Source organism: Oncorhynchus kisutch, linkage group LG25 (genome assembly GCF_002021735.2).
Source record: "Oncorhynchus kisutch isolate 150728-3 linkage group LG25, Okis_V2, whole genome shotgun sequence".
NCBI lineage: Eukaryota > Metazoa > Chordata > Actinopteri > Salmoniformes > Salmonidae > Oncorhynchus > Oncorhynchus kisutch.
Genome location: NC_034198.2, coordinates 30,694,172 through 30,715,669, shown reverse-complemented (window position 1 = coordinate 30,715,669; position 21,498 = coordinate 30,694,172). Strand labels below are relative to the sequence as shown.

General features: G+C 44.3%; 1 protein-coding gene across 1 annotated transcript in view; it reads right to left on the bottom strand.

The window, feature by feature from the left end:
• The window catches only part of wdr27 (WD repeat domain 27), a 159,978-nt gene that overhangs the window by 124,483 nt on the left and 13,997 nt on the right, over window positions 1-21,498 (bottom strand). The window contains exons 11-13 of the mRNA XM_031804757.1: window positions 17,446-17,567; window positions 13,685-13,758; window positions 470-545 (exon numbers count right to left, since the gene is read on the bottom strand). Of these exons, the coding sequence (XP_031660617.1) occupies window positions 470-545; window positions 13,685-13,758; window positions 17,446-17,567 (272 nt within the window). The remainder of the gene's footprint in view (window positions 1-469; window positions 546-13,684; window positions 13,759-17,445; window positions 17,568-21,498) is intronic.

The window sequence follows — 21,498 nt, the reverse complement described above, 5'->3', positions numbered from 1 at the left end:
TGTATTACAAAAGCAAGGGCCGATTTCTGGTCCCAGTCTGCCCCTGTGCAAGAAAACATGAGGGAAGAGCATTTTATTTTTAAAAACTTTCCACATAAAATATGACCAAATAATAAATTAAGCGCAAGACTTGGACTGGAAACTAAAACAGTGAACAGAAACTACACACCCCAGGACCAAAAATATAATCTGCATATACTTAACATTTAGAAAAATAACAGTCTTAGTTAACACCTATGTAAAAAGACAGAAAGAAATGTAACAAAAACATAATTCATCTAATATGAAGGCTGTTTAAATATTGTAAGGTTTTTGTGTGTATTTTCTCTGTGACTTATTTCCTTGTCTCATTATAGCTCGCTGATGTGTAACGTGCTATTCCAATATGTAGAAAAGGAGAGAAAGTCTTGCTGGTGGAACAATTCCTCAACCGTTGGACTCCCCTCTCACACACACATGCACAACCTACCGGGGACATTGTGTGTATCCTGATGACTTGACCTGTGTGTGGAAAACTAGAGGCTGCTCCTTCACACCACGTTTCCCTGAGCCAGAGAGGGAGAGAGATAAGACATGTAGTCATTGATAGGATACGCAGAGATTTATATGTACCTGTCATGCACCAACAGTATGAAGTAGTTATATTCTACCTCGTATGATCATCATTAGGATCCTACAGATGTCTCTGTCTCTGTCCTCGTGGACTAAGGGAGGGAATGATGGTGTGTGTGTGTGTGTCTGTGGGACGTAGCCCATTGCTCCTCTCCTCGCTGTCAGAACCTTCACTTCTCTGGAGTGGAGTGAGCTCACTTTTTCCACAGCCATTAAAACATGTGTGTGGTTTTCCCAAAAAAACGTATCCTGTCATCCTGTCGTCCGCAGGCAAAATAAGGAAAAGTCAAATAGCCTCGTAACTAAGAGAAGCTATAATAAGGTTACACGTTACATTTGAAAAAGGAGAGATGGTTATTTTGTGTTTTCTGGAGCATACTTTGATTGTTTTACTGTTTTAACAAAGTCCTTTGTTCTTAACTAAAACTAGAAGGCAGTTTTATGAATGTTAAAACAGTCTTTGTAAAAAGTGACACCCTTCCATGAAATAAGAGCTGAACTGCACCGCGCTGCTTTTGCCATAATTGCCATAAGGTAACTAGGGAAGGCCTAACAGTGCAAACTGTAACTCTGGACTAAGGTTGCAAAGCTAGCCTAACAGGTTCATGGAAAAACATCTAATCAACAACGGCATTATTTTCAATGAACTCTGCAACTCTTCCAACTGTTGTCTTTTTTCACAACTGCCACCAGTTTGACAACAAAACATTTACAATGAATACATAAAATAATAAGTATAAAGGATATTTCATGCTGAACACCTCATATTAAACACCAACGGTATTCACCAAGTTGACGGTTTATATTTAGGTAATGTCTTACAGCTTTGTCATTACATTTTTTATTAAAAAATCATACTTGATTTTATAAATATATTTTACATATGATAAGGCCACACAGAGGGCCAAAGACAATTAGACACCTGCAATTATCTTAAATACCCCAAAAGGCCACAATATATTCCTTGAAAGTTACCAGAATTCTGGTAGTTTATTGGTAAACTTAGAAAGTGTCCAATAATATACCCTCCCTTTGCAACCCTACTCTGGACAAGAAAAAGCATTGAGTACAATTCAAGCCTCTAAGTATTGTAAAAATGGTAGGTAGCAGTGCAGTGTGCCTATTCCGTAACATAAGCCTGCCTCTGTGTGACTGTGTGGCTGCATTGAGACTGGAGGCTGGAGCGAGTCCACAATATAAGGGGGTACTGTATTCCGGTGTGGCGATCTAAGAAATAAAATTGTATTGGTTGCGTACACATATTTTGCCAATATTATCGCAGGTGCAGCAAATGCTTATGTTGCTAGCGCCAACAGTGCAGTAATACTTAACAATACACACAATCCCCAAAATAAAAAGAAAGAAATTAAGAAATATCTGAACGAGCAATGTCAAAGTCAGCAATATAAATATATATGCATCTGATGGTGTGTATACACTGTATGGACAGTACATGAAAAAAAAGGTGTACACAGAGTTGTATAGGATGAGCCTGGACTAGAATACAGTATATACAGTACATATGAAGTGGGTAAAACAGTATGTAAACATTATTGACCAGTGTTCAATGACTATGTACATAGTGCAGCAGTCTATAAGGTGCAGGGTAGAGTACCGGATGGTTGCTGGCTAGTAACAGTGACTAAGTTCAAGGCAGGGTACTGGGCGGAGTCCGGCTAGTGGTGACTATTTAACAATCTGAAGGCCTGGAGATAGAAGCGGTTTTTCGGTCTCAGCTTTGATGCACAGGTCTCCACCTTCTAGATTGTAGCAGAGTGAACAGGCCGTGGCTTGGGTGGCTGATCTTCTTTGCTTTCCTGTGACACAGGGTGCTGCAGTGTGCCCCTGGTGACAAGGTTGGCTGACTGCACCACCCTCTGGAGAGCCCTGTGGTTGCAGATGGTGCAATTGCCATACCAGGCGGGGATACAGCCCGACAGGATGCTCTCAATTGTGCATCTGTAGAATTTTGCAAGCCAAATTTCTTCAGCCTCCTGAGATTGAAGAGAAGTTGTGTGGATTGACCATTTCAGGTTGTCAGTGGTCAGTGGTGCACGCAGAGGAACTTGCATCTTTTCACCCTCTCCCAGTTGATGTGGATGGGGGTGTGCTCTCTCTGCTGTCTCCTGAAGTCCACAATCAGCTCCTTCATGTTGTTGACGTTGAGAGAGAGGTTATGTTCCTGGCACCACTCCGCAAGGGCCCTCACCTCCTCCCTGTAGGCTGTCTTGTCATTGTTGGTAATCAGGCCTAACACTGTTGTGTCGTCTGCAAACTTGATGATTAAGTTGGAGATGTGTGTACCCACGCAGTCATGGGTGAAGAAGGAGTACAGGAGGGGGCCGAGCACGCACCGTTGTGGGGCTCCTGTGTTGAGTATCAGCATAGGGGAGGTGTTGTTACCTACCTTCACCACCTGGGGTCGGCCTGTCAGATATCCAGGACCAAATTGCACAGGGCGGGGTTCAGACCAAGGGCTCCGAGCTTAGTGATGAGCTTGGAGGGCACTATGGTGTTGAAGTCTGAGCTGTAGTCGATGAACAGCATTCTTACATACAGTTGAAGTTGGAAGTTTACATACACCTTTGCCAAATACATTTAAACCCTGTTTTTCACTAATCCTGACATTTAATCCTAGTAAAAATTCAGTTTTAGGACAGTTAGGAACACCACTTTATTTTAAGAATGTGAAAAGAGAGAATTATTTATTTCAGCTTTAATTTCTTTCATCACATTCCCAGTGGGTCATAAGTTTACATACACTCAATTCATATTTGGTAGCATTGCCTTTAAATGGTTTAACTTCTTATGGCTGGGGGCAGTATTGAGTAGCTTGGATGAATAAGGTGCCCAGAGTAAACTGCCTGCTACTCAGGCCCAGTTACTAATATATGCAAAGCATTAGTATATTTGGATAGAAAACACTCTGAAGTTTCTAAAACTGTTTGAATGATGTCTGTGAGTATAACAAAACTCATATGGCAGGCAAAAACATGAGAAGAAATCCAACCAGGAAGTGGGAAATCTGAGGTTTGTAGTTTTTCAAGTCATCGCCTATCGAATATACCGTGTCTATGGGGTCATTGCACTTCCTAAGGCTTCCACTAGATGTCAACAGTCTTTAGAACCTTGTTTGATGCTTCTACTGTGAAGCAGGGGGGAATAAGCGCTGAATGAGTCAGAGGTCTGCCAGAGTGGCATGAGCTGATCACGCATGCTCACGTGAGAGTTAGCTTGCGTTCCATTGCATTTCTACAGACAAAGGAATTCTCCGGTGGAACATTATTGAAGATTTATGATAAAAACATCCTAAAGATTGATTATATACGTCGTTTGACATATTTCTATTTCTTCGCCTGGACTTGCCCGCGCGTCGTGAGATTGGACATAAATTATAGACTTTATCAAACAAATCAAACATTTATTGTGGATCTGGGATTCCTAGGAGTGCATTCTGATGAAGATCATCAAAGGTAAGTGAATATTTATTATGCTGTTTCTGACTTCTTTTGACACCACAACATAGCGGATATCTGTATGGCTTGTTTTGTTGTCTAAGCGCTGTACTCAGATTATTGCATGGTGTGCTTTTTCGGTAAAGCTTTTTTGAAATCTGACACAGCGGTTGCATAAAGGAGAAGTTTATCTAAAGTTCCATGCATAACAGTTGTAACTTTTATCAATGTTTATTATGAGTATTTCTGTAAATTGATGTGGCTCTCTGCAAAATCACTGGATGTTTTGGAAGCAAAACATTACTGAACGTAACACACGAATGTAAACTGAGATTTTTGGATGTAAATATGAACTTTATCGAACAAAACATACATGTATTGTGTAACATGAAGCCCTATGAGTGTCATCGGGTGAAGACCACCAACATCAAAGGTTAGTGATTCATTTTATCACTATTTCTGCTTTTTCTGACTCCTCTCTTTGGCTGGAAAAATGGCTCTGTTTTTCTGTGACTAGGAGCAGACCTAACATAATCGTTTGGTGTGCTTTCGTCGTAAAGCCTTTTTGAAATCGGACACTGTGGATGGATTAACAACAAGTGTACCTTTAAAATGGTGTAAAATACTTCTATGTTTGAGGAATTTTAATTATGAGATTTCTGTTGTTTTGAATTTGGCGCCCTGCACTTTCACTGGCTGTTGTCATATCGATCCCGATAGCGGGATATAAGCCATACGAAGTTTAACTTGGGTCAAACGTTTCGGGTAGCCTTCCACAAGCTTCCCATAATAAGTTGGGTGAATTTTGGCACATTCCTCCTGACAGAGCTGGTGAAAATGAGTCAAGTTTGTAGGCCTCCTTGCTCGCACACGCCTTTTCAGTTCTGCCCACGAATGTTCTATGGGATTGAGGTCAGGGTGTTGCGATGGCCACTCTAATATCTTGACTTTGTTGTCCTTATGCCATTTTGCCACAACTTTGGAAGTATGCTTGGGGTCATTGTCCATTTGGAAGACCAATTTGCGAACAAGCTTTAACTTCCTGACTGATGTCTTGAGATGGTGCTTAAATATATCCATATAATTTTGATGCCTCATGATGCCATTGATTTTGTTAAGTGCACCAGACCCTCTTGCAGCAAATCACCCCCACAACATGATGCTGCCACCCCTGTGCTTCATGGTTGGGATGTTGTTCTTCGGCTTGCAAGCCTCCCCCTTTTTCCTCCAAACATAACGATGATCATTATGGCCAAACAGTTGTATTTTTGTTTCATCAGACAAGAGGACATTTCTCCAAAAAGTATGATCTTTGTCCCCATGTGCAGGCTTTTTTATGGCGGTTTTGGAGCAGTGGTTTCTTCCTTGCTGAGCGGCCTTCCAGGTTATGTCGATATAGGACTTGTTTTACTGTGGATATAGATACTTTTGTACCTGTTTCCTCCAGCATCTTCACAAGGTCCTTTGCTGTTGTTCTGGGATTGAGTTGCACTTTTCGCAACAAAGTACATTCATCTCTAGGAGACAGAGCGCGTCTCCTTCCTGAGCGGTATGACGGCTGTGTGGTCCCATGGTGTTTATACTTGCGTACTATTGTTTGTACAGATGAACGTGGTACCTTCATTGCTCCCAAGGATGAACCAGACTTTTGGAGGTGTACAATTTTTTTTCTAAGGTCTTGGCTGATTTCTTTTGATTTTCCCATGATGTCAAGCAAAGAGGCACTGAGTTTGAAGGTAGGCCTTGAAATACATGTTATGTCAATTAGCCTATCAGAAGCTTCTAAAGCCATGACATAATTTTCTGGAATTTTCCAAGCTGTTTAAAGGCACAGTAAAGTTAGTGTATGTAAACCTCTGACCCACTGGAATAGTGATATAGTGAATTATAAGTTAAATAATCCTTCGGAAAAATTACTTGTGACATGCACAAAGTATATGTCCTAACAGACTTGCCAAAACTATAGATTGTTAACAATACATTTGTGGAGTGGTTGAAAAACAAATTTGAACCTAAGTGTACATGAACTTCCGACTTCAACTGTAGGTATTCCTCTTGTCCAGATGGGGGAGGGCAGTGTGCATTGCGATGGCATTTGCATCAGGATCTGTTGGAGCAGTATGCAAACTGGAGTGGATCTAGGGTGTCGGGTAGGGTGGAGTTGATATGAAAACTAACGTCTCAAAGCACTTCATGACGACAGAAGTGAGTGCTATGCGGCGATCATCTTTAAATTCAGTTACCTTTACTTTCTTGGGTACAGGAACAATGGTAGACACCTTGAAGCAAGTGGAGACAACAGACTGGGACAGGGAGAGATTGAATATGTCCGCAAACACTCCAGACAGCTGGTCTGCGCATGCTCTGAGGACTTGGCTAGGGATTCCGTCTGGACCGGCAGCCTTGCGAGGGCTAAAACGCTTAAATTTCTAACTCACGTCGACCACGGAGAACAAGAGCTCACAGTCCCCGTGAGAGGCAGTGGCCCACGTTGGCGTGGCTGTGTTTTCCTCAAGGTGAGCGAAGAAGGTGTTTAGCTTGTCCAGGAGCAAGGCGTCACTGTCCGCAACGTGGCTGACTTTCCCTTTATAATAATCTGTGATTTGTCCCTGTACTGACATTTTGCCTGTTTTACTGTTCTCTCCTAGTATGAAGAACACTAGCTGAACGTGAAAGACAAGTAAGTGCCTGCCTGCATGTCTACCTGCCTGAATGTCTACCTACCTGCCTGAATAGCTCCCTGCCTGCCTGCATGTCTGCCTTACTGTCTGTCAGTCTTCCCATCCATCCATGTGTCTGTCTGCCCATCTATCTATCTGTCTGCCTGCCTTCATTCCTGCCTGTCTACCTACCTTTCTGTATGTACATTGGTCTGTCTGTCCTTCTGTATGTATGTCTGTATGTCTGCCCGTCTGTCTATTCGTCCTTTGGTCTCTCTGTCTGCAACACAGTACACAGACCGATTGACTGACTGGAACCGACCACAGTACACAGCTCGCCAGCTGAGGGGCAGAATAACACATTCCTCTGCTGCTGTCCTGTCTGTCTACTGATGCCCCAGTCAGACAGACAGCACGTTGGTACACTTCCTCCTGTCTCCACACACACACACACCAGGAAGGGCCTGGAGAGAGGCCTCATCACCATTCATTCACTCTCATAACCTTTTGCTCTTTTTCATCTCTCCTCTCCTTTCTCCCCCTCTATCACTTTCCTCTCTATCACTTTCCTCTCTCCTCTCTCTATCACTTTCCTCTCTCCTCTATCACTTTCCTCTCTCCTCTCTCTCTCTCTATCACTTTCCTTTCTCCTCCTCTATCACTTTCCTCTCTCTGGTCTACTCTCCCATATCTCTCAGTGTGGTAACTCTGAACAGTGTCCCCTTGGACTGTGTCCCTAAGCAGTGAGCACAGGTCCTGGTGCAGCATTAGTCCATAAGCTACAGCCTACCTGCAAAGTTCTGTATGGAATCTATAGGAAGGCAGTGGAGCAACAAACACCTCCTCTGACCTCACTGGCAGGAGAGGAACCATGAGTGGAAGATGTTGTCACACAGGACAGGATACAAATCAGAAACTTTATAGTGAGTGGAAGTTGTCACACAGGACAGGATACAAATCAGAAACTGTATAGTGAGTGGAAGATGTCACACAGGACAGGATACAAATCAGAAACTGTATAGTGGTTTCAAAGAATCCTCAAAACATTTGTAACTATTATATAACAATAACACAAGTGTCAGGGAAAGTCATTGATTTGTGGCCTCGTTTTGCAAAACAACTTGAGGATCATTTAAATCAAGAAGGTGCAGTCATGATGTCCATCTATTTTGATAAACTCTCTCTCTCTCTAACAAGAAAATATATTTTTAGTTGTTTTTAATCCCGTCTGGGCCGAACATGGAGGGTTCTCACTGACATGCCAAAGATGGAGTGAAACAGTGTTCTACACGTCCTCCCCATTAACCGAAACAGTACGTGTGTGTGGCGTGAAACAGTGTTCCACACGTCCTCCCTATTAACCGAAACAGTACGTGTGTGTGGCGTGAAACAGTGTTCCACACGTCCTCCCTATTAACCGAAACAGTACGTGTGTGTGGCGTGAAACAGTGTTCCACACGTCCTCCCCATTAACCGAAACAGTACATGTGTGTGGCGTGAAACAGTGTTCCACACGTCCTCCCCATTAACCGAAACAGTACGTGTGTGTGGCGTGAAACAGTGTTCCACACGTCCTCCCCATTAACCGAAACAGTACGTGTGTGTGTGGCGTGAAACAGTGTTCCACACGTCCTCCCTATTAACCGAAACAGTACGTGTGTGTGGCGTGAAACAGTGTTCCACACGTCCTCCCCATTAACCGAAACAGTACATGTGTGTGGCGTGAAACAGTGTTCCACACGTCCTCCCCATTAACCGAAACAGTACGTGTGTGTGGCGTGAAACAGTGTTCCACACGTCCTCCCCATTAACCGAAACAGTACGTGTGTGTGTGGCGTGAAACAGTGTTCCACACGTCCTCCCCATTAGACTGGGAATCCAGAGGAAAATGGCAGCATCATAGCCTACATGCCTGCGTGCCTGTCTACCTAAGTGCCTGCCTGCGTGCCTGTCTACCTAAGTGCCTGCCTGCCTGCGTGCCTGTCTACCTAAGTGCCTGCCTGCCTACCTAAGTGCCTGCCTGCCTGCCTTCATGCAAGCATGCGTGCCTGCCTGCGTGTATTCACCGCAAACTCCTTGTGTTTGTATTCTCCATGGTATATATAGTATGTGTATAATCAAAACAGCAAATGGCCATGAATTACGGGAAGCCTAGGAAAGTTTTCTACTAGGGTTGAGCACGGTGTAGACCGAGCCCCACACACACACACACTCTGGGGAGCCATGTTCTTTAACAGTAGATTTCTGTTAGCACTGTGTGTAATGGCAGTGTGTAAATCAGTCTCTCTCTGTGTGTGTGTGTGTGTGTGGAACTAACTGTCTGTAGTGGCAGTGTGTAAAACAGTCTGTGCTACTGTCTCCAACAGAGTAGAGCCAGAGCTTCCAGGGTCTAATTATACACCACAGATCTGTCACTTTATCTACTGAACAAGACATGATCTCACTGTATCTACTAAACAAGACCTCACTTTATCTACTGAACAAGACACGACCTCACTTTATCTACTGAACAAGACACGACCTCACTTTATCTACTGAACAAGACACGACCTCACTTTATCTACTGAACAAGACACGACCTCACTGTATCTACTGAACAAGACATGACCTCACTGTATCTACTGAACAAGACATGGCCTCACTGTATCTACTGAACAAGACATGGCCTCACTGTATCTACTGAACAAGACATGGCCTCACTGTATCTACTGAACAAGACATGACCTCACTGTATCTATTGAACAAGACACTGCCTCACTTTATCTACTGAACAAGACACGACCTCACTGTATCTACTGAACAAGACATGACCTCACTGTATCTACTGAACAAGACATGACCTCACTGTATCTACTGAACAAGACATGGCCTCACTGTATCTACTGAACAAGAAATGGCCTCACTGTATCTACTGAACAAGACATGGCCTCACTGTATCTACTGAACAAGACATGGCCTCACTGTATCTACTGAACAAGACATGGCCTCACTGTATCTACTGAACAAGACATGGCCTCACTGTATCTACTGAACAAGACATAGCCTCACTGTATCTACTGAACAAGACATGGCCTCACTGCATCTACTGAACAAGACATGGCCTCACTGTATCTACTGAACAGGACATGGCCTCACTGCATCTACTGAACAGGACATGGCCTCACTGTATCTACTGAACAGGACATGGCCTCACTGTATCTACTGAACAGGACATGGCCTCACTGTATCTACTGAACAAGACATGGCCTCACTGTATCTACTGAACAGGACATGGCCCCACTGTATCTACTGAATAAGGCATGACCTCACCACCTATTGATTACATTGTGGGAGGCAACACTGTTTGTTTAGAGCATGGGTGTCAGGGGTGTCAAACTCATTCCATGGAGGGCCTAGTGTCTGCAGGACCTAGACAACCAGGTGAAGGGAGATCTGTACTAATTAGTGACCATAATTCATCAATCAAGTACAAAGGAGGAGTGGAAACCTGCAGAGACTCTGCCCTCTGTGGAATAAGTTTGACACATCAGGTCTAGAGAGTCTAGAACCTATCCATCTACAGTACTATAAGCTTTTAATATAATAATATCAAATGCCATTTAGCAGACACTTTTATTCAAAACAACTTACAGATAAATGTGTACATTTTTTGTCACTTATACTCCCTCTCCGGCCTCTAGGTCATCAGGCTGCTGATTATCCCGCACACCTGTCACCATCGTCCCACGCACCTTCGCCTCATGACACTCACCTGGACTCCATCACCTCCTTGATTATCTTCTCTATATCTGTCACTTCCCTTGGTTCTTTCCTCAGGTGTTATTGACTCTGTTTTCATGTTGTTTGTGTTGTGTTTATTGTTTTATTTCATTATTAAAACACTCCCTGAACTTGCTTCCCGACTCTCAGCGCAATCGTTACATTTTTACATATGGGTATGTAATGAATACTCAGGTAGAAAAGGTGTAGATTCACTCGCAGAGCGCGGCAGATGTTTGTTAAGGCAATGGTCAAACACAGGTAGGCTGTCAAAAACTAAAAATACCTCACAACCATACAAACAGAAAGAACTGAACTAAATAGGGAGCTGATGAGACCAGGTGAGAAACCAACACAGGTGAAATCAATGAACAAAAATGAAAGACAACGCTACGTTCCAGAACACAAACAAACAGGGCTACGTTCCAGAACACAAAGAAAAAGAACACAAGGTTGACTAAGAAAAGAAAAGCAGGCCATACACCCTGACTCCAGTCGTGTGGAGAGGCAGAACATTGTTGGCGGAGGTACATCCCTATTTCTTGGTTCAGGCATTCCGTCTGCCCATTGGTCTGGGGATGGTACCCGGAGGAGAGGCTGAGGGCGACCCCCAGTCGGTCACAGAAGGCTTGCCACACCCGGGAGACAAACTGGGGCCTGCGGTCAGAGACGATGTACTCCGGAATCCCATACAGACGGAACACCTGCTGGAACATACACTACGCCAATTCCATGGCGTTAGGTAGATGAGGTGGAGGAACCAGATGACACATTTTTGAAAAATAGTCTACTATGACAAGGATGGTGGTGTTACCAGAGGATTCGGGAAGGTCTGGGATGAAGTCTACTGCTATGTGGGACCAAGGTCTGTGAAGGATTGGCAAAGGTTGAAGCTTCCCGGAAGGGAGATGACGAGGGCTTTTGGTTTGGGTGCAGACAGGACATGAGAGTATGTAATCCCTTACGTCGGATGCCATTGAGGACCACCAGAACTTCCGGGCTAGAAGTTTGGTGGTTCGTGTAATGTCCAGATGTCCTGACCCCAAGGACGTGTGACGCCATTGCATCAGTTGGAGTCTAACAGCTGCTGGTATGTAACTCCTCCCAGCTGGTGTCTCAGGAGGAGCCGGGTCTGAGGTTAGGCAGGGTCTGAGGTTAGGTTAGCTTCTTGTATGGCAGAGTGAACCTCCCACTGTACCGGTCCCATAATGCAAGAGGAAGGAAGAATGGGTGTAGGGTCTGAGTTATTGGTCGGAAGGTCAAACTGTCGGGAGAGAGGATCAGCTTTTACGTTTTTCTTTCCAGGGATGTAACTGTTTTAAATTGTATATTTTTATTATTTTACCCCTTTTTTCTCCCCAATTTTGTGGTATCCAATTGGTAGTAGTTACAGGCTTGTCTCATCACCGCAACTCCCGTACGGACTCGGGAGAGGCGAAGGTCGAGAGCCATGCGTCTTGACACTATGCACATCCAACCCGGAAGCCAGCCGCACGAATGTGTCGGAGGAAACACCATACACCTGGTCAGCGTGTACTGCCCCCGACCCGACACAGGAGTCGCTAGTGCGCGATGAGACAAGGATATCCCTGCCGGCCAAACCCTCCCCAACCCGGACGATGCTGGGCCAATTGTGCGCCGCCCCATGAGCCTCCCGGTCGCAGCCGGCTGCGACAGAGCCTGCGCTCGAACCCAGAATCTCTGGTGACACAGCTAGCACTGCAATGCAGTGCCTTAGACCACTGCGCCATCCGGGAGTCCAGGGATGAAATAAACATGAAATTGGAAGCGTGTAAAGAAGAGAGCCCAGCGGGCTTGTCTGTAGTTTAAACTCTTGGCCCCTCTGATATATTCCAGATTACGATGATCTGTTAGGACGAGAAAGGGATGTTGTGCGCCCTCCAACCAGTGGTGCCACTCCTCGAGGGCCAGCTTGATGGTGAGGAGTTCTCTGTTTCCCACATTGTAATTCCTCTCAGCGGGGGAGAAGAAGGCACAGGGGTGTGATTTGGGAGGTGTTCCCACCCGCTGAGAGACTATGGCTCCTACTCCTACTTCGGAGGTATCCACCTCCGGGGTGAAAGGAAGGGTCGGATCAGGTTGGTGAAGGACAGGAGCTGAGGTGAAGAGACGTTTCAAGTTGTTGAACGCAGTCAGGGCGGTATCAAAAATGAAAGACAGAGCTATGCTCCAGAACAAAGAAACAGGGCTACGTTCAAGAACACAAAGAAAATAAACACAAGGTTGACTAAGAAAAGAAAAGCAGAACCTTACAGGGTGACCCTGGGAATCGAACCCACAACCCTGGAAGTGGAAGTGCCATGCTCTACCAACTGAGTCGTACAAAGTTAAAAGCTCATCTATAATAAGTGATAATGGTATCAATGAAGTCAACTCTGTTTGTGCAATCTGAGGAACTGAGATCAAAGTTTTTCTTAAATAATACATCTACATCACTGGTAGTATAATTTCAGTGAACACACAACATATATTCCTTTTTGTACAATTAAATTCAATTAAATTCAATACACAGGAACTGAGAGGAATATAATAATGTATGTCTCATGGGTATCCACTGATATGCAGAGGTAGAAAACATGCCTGTCCAGAAGTTTGACCATCCCATCTGTTATGCAGAGGTAGATAATGTAATAATTCCACCCTGCCCTCTATATTTTCAGATAATGATGATCAGTAGCTCTAGTCTATGCGGCTGCAATTAGCCAGGGGAAGAAGTTACAGTATCTCTAGTAATAATAGATGTAGAATCCCACTATGGAACATGATATAGTTTAAGGGAGGTGACCTGTAGCCAAACTAAGCAGTGGACATGCCAATCATAAAAGAAAACCACGGACCGGTAAATCCTTTTAATAATATATATGTCTACAGTAATACTGTTATATGCCATTTAGTAGACACTTTTATCCAAGTGAGTGCATATTTTACACATGTATTTTAGTATATGTGACCCCAATGGAAACCTAACCCACAAACCCTGCTGTTGCTAGCACTACACTCTGACCCATACCGAACCACAAACTCAAATTCATTCAACAGTGGTTCTTGGGTAACACTGTGTGGGCTATAACATGTGGTTGTGTGCATTAGTGTGTTTATGTGTGAAGGGGCAAGCCCAGTGTTTGTGTGTGTGTGGGGGGGGGGGGTAAACTGGGAGGGTTGATACTTGCTGCTGACCTGTTTTTGTGGGAGGTTTAGGACCCTTCTTTTTCAACTCAGCGTTGAGAGGAGATTCAGGCATCAGAGGGGCACTAAAAGGAGGAAGAGGGAAAAAACTAAATTGCTCCTTGGCTACTAGAAATAAAAAAGCTGTGTGTGTTGCATTTTCCAATGGATGGTTGTGGATGAATAACCCCCACCACCCACTTTCTCAGCAGTATGATACTGTTGAATCATCACAAAACTACACAGTATAAAAGGTTCAGAATAGGTCTTTAAGATGGTAATAGCAGAGAGACCAGGAGGGGATGGAGGTTGAGTGGAGGGGGGCACACAGTCAGCTGTAAAGTAAAGTACCGGAACACACACACAGGCTGGGTGGTACCAGTCGGGTGCCCTGGCATGCGTCTGCATTAGAGGAACACACACACACGATGGCAATGGAGAGACCCTGTAAAGTAAAGTACCCCTACCCACGTACTCACACAATGCGTGCCAGTCGGTTGCCCTGGCATGCATCTGCGTGAGAGGGAGAACGAGCCTCAGTGCTGTTTCTCTATCCTGCTACTCTTTTATGAGTAAACGTGTCCAATTACACTGAGCTAATGGTGCCAACACACCTCAAGCAGCAACCGGTTTAGTGAATAGGGTTTGAACCACCATAGATACACATGCATGTAAGTTTTTGGTTTGGGCCCAACCGTATAACTTTCTGTTTAACCCTGCAAAACCATCAATACATGCCATGGTTACATAATTGTGAAATGTACATCTTTTTTTTCACAGTGCTATAAGGTCAAGCTGAAGACAGTTTGATGTCAAAACTTTGGTTGTTAATTGTATGGCATCAGTGCATCAGTGTCCAACTACGTATTTCTCTTTGTAAAGTCTTGGCCAAACATGAGCTCAGACATTCTTTACAGTTCACACTTTATTCATTACAGATTACACGGTCTTTGATGCACAGAGACTCTCATTTGTTAGACATGTTCACAGGGTTCGTACAGACAATGGCAAGTCAAATTCAAGGACTTCCAAGTACTTTTTCAAGCACTAATATTTATTTTCAAGGACCATCCATTTGTAATAGTTCCTCGACTCTGTCGATCACCATATTCTTATCGGCAGACTCAGGAGCCTCGGTTTTTCGGATGACTGCCTTGCCTGGTTCACCAATTACTTTGCAGACAGAGTTCAGTGCGTCAAATCGGAGGGCAAGCTGTCTGGTCCTCTGGCAGTCTCTATGGGGGTGCCACAGGGTTCAATTCTCGGGCCGACTCTTTTCTCTGTGTATATCAATGATGTTGCTCTTGCTGCGGGCGATTCCCTGATCCACCTCTACGCAGACGACACCATTCTATATACCTTCGGCCCGTCTTTGGACACTGTGCTATCTAACCTCCAAACAAGCTTCAATGCCATACAACACTCCTTCCGTGGCCTCCAACTGCTCTTAAACGCTAGTAAAACCAAATGCATGCTTTTCAACCGGTCGCTACCTGCACCCGCATGCCCGACTAGCATCACCACCCTGGATGGTTCCGACCTAGAATATGTGGACGTCTATAAGTACCTATGTGTCTGGCTAGACTGCAAACTCTCCTTCCAGACTCATATCAAACATCTCCAATCGAAAATCAAATCAAGAGTCGGCTTTCTATTCCGCAACAAAGCCTCCTTCACTCACGCCGCCAAGCTTACCCTAGTAAAACTGACTATCCTACCGATCCTCGACTTCGGCGATGTCATCTACAAAATGGCTTCCAACACTCTACTCAGCAAACTGGATGCAGTCTATCACAGTGCCATCCGTTTCGTCACTAAAGCACCTTATACCACCCACCACTGCGACTTGTATGCTCTAGTCGGCTGGCCCTCGCTACATATTCGTCGCCAGACCCACTGGCTCCAGGTCATCTACAAGTCCATGCTAGGTAAAGCTCCGCCTTATCTCAGCTCACTGGTCACGATGGCAACACCCATCCGTAGCACGCGCTCCAGCAGGTGTATCTCACTGATCATCCCTAAAGCCAACACCTCATTCGGCCGCCTTTCGTTCCAGTACTCTGCTGCCTGTGACTGGAACGAATTGCAAAAATCGCTGAAGTTGGAGACTTTTATCTCCCTCACCAACTTCAAACATCAGCTATCTGAGCGGCTAACCGATCGCTGCAGCTGTACATAGTCTATTGGTAAATAGCCCACCCTTTCTCACCTACCTCATCCCCATACTGTTTTTATTTATTTACTTTTCTGCTCTTTTGCACACCAATATCTCTACCTGTACATGACCATCTGATCATTCATCACTCCAGTGTTAATCTGCAAAATTGTAATTATTTGCCTACCTCCTCATGCCTTTTGCACACATTGTATATAGACTCCCCCTTTGGTTTCTACTGTGTTATTGACTTGTTAATTGTTTACTCCATGTGTAACTCTTTGTTGTCTGCTCACACTGATATGCTTTATCTTGGCCAGGTCGCAGTTGCAAATGAGAACTTGTTCTCAACTAGCCTACCTGGTTAAATAAAGGTGAAAAAATAAAAATAAAAATAAAAATATTATGCCATTGTTTCTAGTCGCCACCGGGTGCCAGTATATCGGCACAACCTCAAACGTACTACAAACGTACTATTCATCACTACCTTACAAGTTCTACTCAATAATACGTGTTCCACTACTTATTTACTACATACATGAGCGGCACGTCAGTACTGATGATGTTGACTGATTTCCTTACACGAATTGTAACTCAGTAAAATCTTTGAAATTGTTGCATGATGCGTTTATATTTTTGTTCAGTGTACATGATAATAATATTACATTGTCTTTATATTTGACTAAATTGTTGGTCCCACAGGCTCTCCCAACACATTATGACACAAAAGTGAATTCTGACATTAAAAGGCACTTAGTTAGTTAAAATGTTGCATTCTATACCCATATGAAGAGAAACATGTTATTTATGTATTTGATAACAAAAATGCTCTCATGAGACCCTATTTACATTTTAGGGGACCCAACATGGGTCAAGGACCCCAAGTTTGGGAACCACTGTACTAGTAACCTCTCTCCCTGCTTGCTTCAATGCTTCCTCTCTCTGTGCATCTCCTTTGCCGCCATCATTGCAGCCTGACTCATCACTGTCTATCTCACTACTCTCAGTAAAGAAAATGTATTTTGTTATGAGAACTTATAGTAGCCCATCTTTTGATTATAGCTAACTTAATTTCAGTCAACTTCCGCTGCTAAGGTCAGGCTCCGTTCTATGTTAGCTTCTAACTTCATCCTTCTAGCCAGCTAGTTAAAGCTAGCTACCTGGTTAATAACCTTGAGCTACCTGGCTAGCTAGACATCTGACTGAAATATCAGCAACTATTTACCAGTTGTACACTCATTCTCAGAGAGTCAGGTTTTTTTTGTTTGGGGGACGCTATAGATGTGACGTTTGGCGCCTAATCAGTCAGTTCTGTAAAACTCGGTAGTCTGCCTGGAAACGAATTAGCAAGACCAATACATTTTTGTAATATTTTTGTAATATATTTGATCATTTTCTGTTCTACTCTCATTTGAATTCAAGTACATTTTAAGTATCAGCTTGAGGTCATTTCTGATTTTCAAGGTAGCCAGTACAGAATTTCAGAGTGCCAAATTCAAGTACTTTAAGCACCTCACGCACCTAGTGCGAACCCTGTGTCCACTATACAGATATAGCCTCCACCCCAAACAGGGTCTTCCCCAGAAGGTAACAGAAGTACACACAAACAAACACAAACCTGGGCATGACGGAGAGCCTCTCCAGGTGCTGACAGAGGTTGTCCACGGACCCTGACCCCAGCAGTCTCACCTCCAATACAGACACCAGGGCCTCAAATAGAGAGGTCACCACAAAGATCATCTGGAGGAGGGGGAGAGAGAAAATGAAATTATGTGAGTACTGTACTGTGACTGAACCCTTTTACTCTATGAGGAGCATAGGTCATTAACAAATGTACTGTATGAGAAGTACTATATATTAGTGGTGTGAACGTTTAAACACTTAAACGAAATTCGGATCCTTAACGTTAACAGGCTGACTACACCACTCGTGTTGCAAAATACATTTAGAAATCTATATTATTCAATTATCGCACCCACTGCGCGTCTGCGTTAGTAAGGGCTAAAATAGAAGTCAGTTCTATTTGTAACGCAGATCGCGCTGCAAGTCTTGCCTCTCCCATCTCTTCATTGGTTTATAGAAGCAGGTACCCACGTGCCATCTCCTCATTGGTTATACCCACGTGGTTGAGTGAAAGACGAACAAGGTTAGTGGCGGTAATGCACCTAATTTATGAAAGTTGCCAATCGCAATATAAAGTCAAGAGAAGAAAAAACCTGGGAGGAGAGATGGCAAGAAACGATTCGGTTGACCGTTTTATGTGTGGATTAATTTTCGGACTAGAGGACCTTGTGCATTTCAGGTAAAATAACAACTCAATGTTTATGTCCCAGGACAAATTAGCTAGCAACAGCAAGCTAGCTAAATAGGACAAATTAGCTAGCAAGTGTAAGCTATCTAGCTAAATTGCCATAAATGTTTCATGCTTTTCGACCTGTCCCCAAAGTAATTGGTTCAGAGTTTGTTTTGATATTTTGACCTGTGTGTCGTGATCCTGTTTGGTGTGGGGGTAAAAAAAATTATTAATGTACGATGGAGCACGCGGCAGGCGGTTTGGGTTCCGTGTTAACGTTAAGAAAAATCCATGTAGATGCAGAAAGTAAACAGCATAGTGGGTCAATTTCCACAACAACTAAGAGCGTTGAAGCACGAAGCGAGCCCCGTGCGTGCACATGCGCAGATAAAAATCTAATGTTATTTGTCACATGCGCCGAATACAACAGGAATTACAGTGAAATGCTTACAAGCACTTACAAGCAAGCCCTTAACCAACAATGCAGTTTTAAGAAAAAATTAATAAATTGATAACAAATAATTAAGGAGCAACAATAAAATAACAGCAGTGAGGCTATATACAGTAGGTTCTGGTACAGAGTCAACGTGTGGGGGCACCGGTTAGTCCAGGTAATTTAGGTAATATGTACATGTAGGTAAAGTGACTATGCATGGAAAATAAACAGAGAGTAGTTGCAGTGTAAAAATGGGGGTTGGAGTGGGACAATGCAAATAGTTAGGGTAGCCATTTGATTAACTGTTCAAGAGTCTTATGGCTTGGGGGTAGAACCTGTTAAGAAGCCTTTTTGACCTAGACTTGGCGCTCCGGTACCGCTTGCCGTGCGGTAGCAGAGAGAACAGTAAATAACTGGGGTGGCTGGAGCCCTTGGCAATTTTTTGGGCCAACCTCTAACCCCGCCTGGTATAAAGGTCCTGGATGGCAGGAAGCTTGTTCCCAGTGATGTACTGGGCCGTACATACTACCCTCTGTAGTGCCTTGCGATCGGAGGCCGAGCAGTTGCCATACCAGGCGGTGATGTGCAGCTGTGGAACTTTTTGAGGATCTGAGGACCCATGCCAAATCTTTTCAGTCTCCTGAGGGGGAATAGGCTTTGTCGTGCCCTCTTCACAACTGTCTTGGTGTGTTTGGACCATGATAGCTTATTGGTGATGTGGCTCTCAACCTGCTCCACAACAGCCCCATCGATGAGAATGGGGGTGTGCTCAGAACGCCTTTTTCTGTAGTCCACAATCATCACCTTTGTCTTGATCACGTTGAGGGAGAGGTTGTTATCCTGGCAACACAGTCAGGTCTCTGAACTCCCTATCGGCTGTCTCATTGTTGTCTGTGATCAGGCTGTTGTGTCCTCTGCAGACTTAACGATGGTGTTGGAGTTGTGCTTGGCCATGCAATTATGGATGAACAGGGAATACAGGAGGGTACTGAGCACACACCCCTGAGGGGACCCTGTGTTGAGGATCAGTGGCAGATGTGTTGTTACCTACACTTACCACCTGGGGGCGGCCCATCAGGAAGCCCAGGATCCAGTTGCAGAGGGAGGTGTTTAGTCCCAGGATCCTTAGCTTAGTGATGAGCTTTGAGGGCACTATGGTGTTGAACGCTGAGCTGTAGTCAATGAATAGCATTAAGCATCTCCCGTCCAAAATTAAATCTAGAATCGGCTTCCTTCAACAAAGCATCCTTCACTCATGCTGCCAAACATACCCTAGCAAAACTGACTGTCCTACCGAACCCTTGACTTCGGCGATGTCATTTACAAATTAGCCTCCAACACTCTACTCAGCAAATTGGATGCAGTCTATCACAGTGCCATCCGTTTTGTCACCAAAGCCCCATATATCCTTCCTGTTTGGCCCTGTCCGGGGGTGTCCTCGGATGGGGCCACAGTGTCTCCTGACCCCTCCTGTCTCAGCCTCCAGTATTTATGCTGCAGTAGTTTATGTGTCGGGGGGCTGGGGTCAGTTTGTTATATCTGGAGTACTTCTCCTGTCCTATTCGGTGTCCTGTGTGAATCTAAGTGTGCGTTCTCTAATTCTCTCCTTCTCTCTTTCTTTCTCTCTCTCGGAGGACCTGAGCCCTAGGACCATGCCCCAGGACTACCTGACATGATGACTCCTTGCTGTCCCCAGTCCACCTGGCCATGCTGCTGCTCCAGTTTCAACTTCCACCTGACTGTGCTGCTACTCTAGTTTCAACTGTTCTGCCTTATTATTATTCGACCATGCTGGTCATTTATGAACATTTGAACATCTTGGCCATGTTCTGTTATAATCTCCACCCGGCACAGCCAGAAGAGGACTGGCCACCCCACATAGCCTGGTTCCTCTCTAGGTTTCTTCCTAGGTATTGGCCTTTCTAGGGAGTTTTTCCTAGCCACCGTGCTTCTACACCTGCATTGCTTGCTGTTTGGGGTTTTAGGCTGGGTTTCTGTACAGCACTTTGAGATATCAGCTGATGTACGAAGGGCTATATAAATAAATTTGATTTGATTTGATTTGATATACTACCCACCACTGCGACCTGTATGCCCTCGTTGGCTGGCCCTCGCTTCATATCCGTCGCCAAACCCACTGGCTCCAGGTCATCTACAAGTCGTTGCTAGGTTAAGCCCAGCCTTATCTCAGCTTACTGGTCACCATAGCAGCACCCACCCGCAGCACACGCCCAAGCAGGTATATTTCACTGGTCACCCCCAAAGCCAATTCCTTCTTCGGCCGCCAATCCTTACAGTTCTCTGCTGCCAATGACTGGAACGAACTGCAAAAATCACTGAAGCTGGAGACTCATATCTCTGTCACTAACTTTAAGCACCAGCTGTCAGAGCAGCTCACAGATCACTGCACCTGTACATAGCCAATCTGTAAATAGCCCATCCAACTACCTCATCACCATATTGTTATTTATTTTGCTCCTTTGCACCCCAGTATTGCGACTTGCACACTAATCTTTTGCACATTTATCAACCCAGTGTTTAATTTGCCATACTGTAATAATTTTGCCACTATGGCCTATTTATTGCCTCACCCTCCTTATCCTACCTCATTTGCACACACTGTATATATTTCTCTATTGTATTATTGACTGTATGTTTGTTTATTCCATGTGTAACTCTGTGTTGTTGTTTGTGTCGCACTGCTTTGCTTTATCTTGGCCAGGTCGCAGTTGTAAATGAGAACTTGTTCTCAACTAGCCTTCCTTGGTTAAATAAAAGGAGAAATACTTTCTTCTTAAAAAAAAAATAGCATTCTCACATAGGTGATCCTTTTGTCAAGGTGGGAAAGGGCAACAGATCATCTGTGGATCTGTTGGGGCAGTATGCAAATTGGAGTTGGTCTAGGGTTTCTGGGATAATGGTGGTGATGTGAGCCATGACCA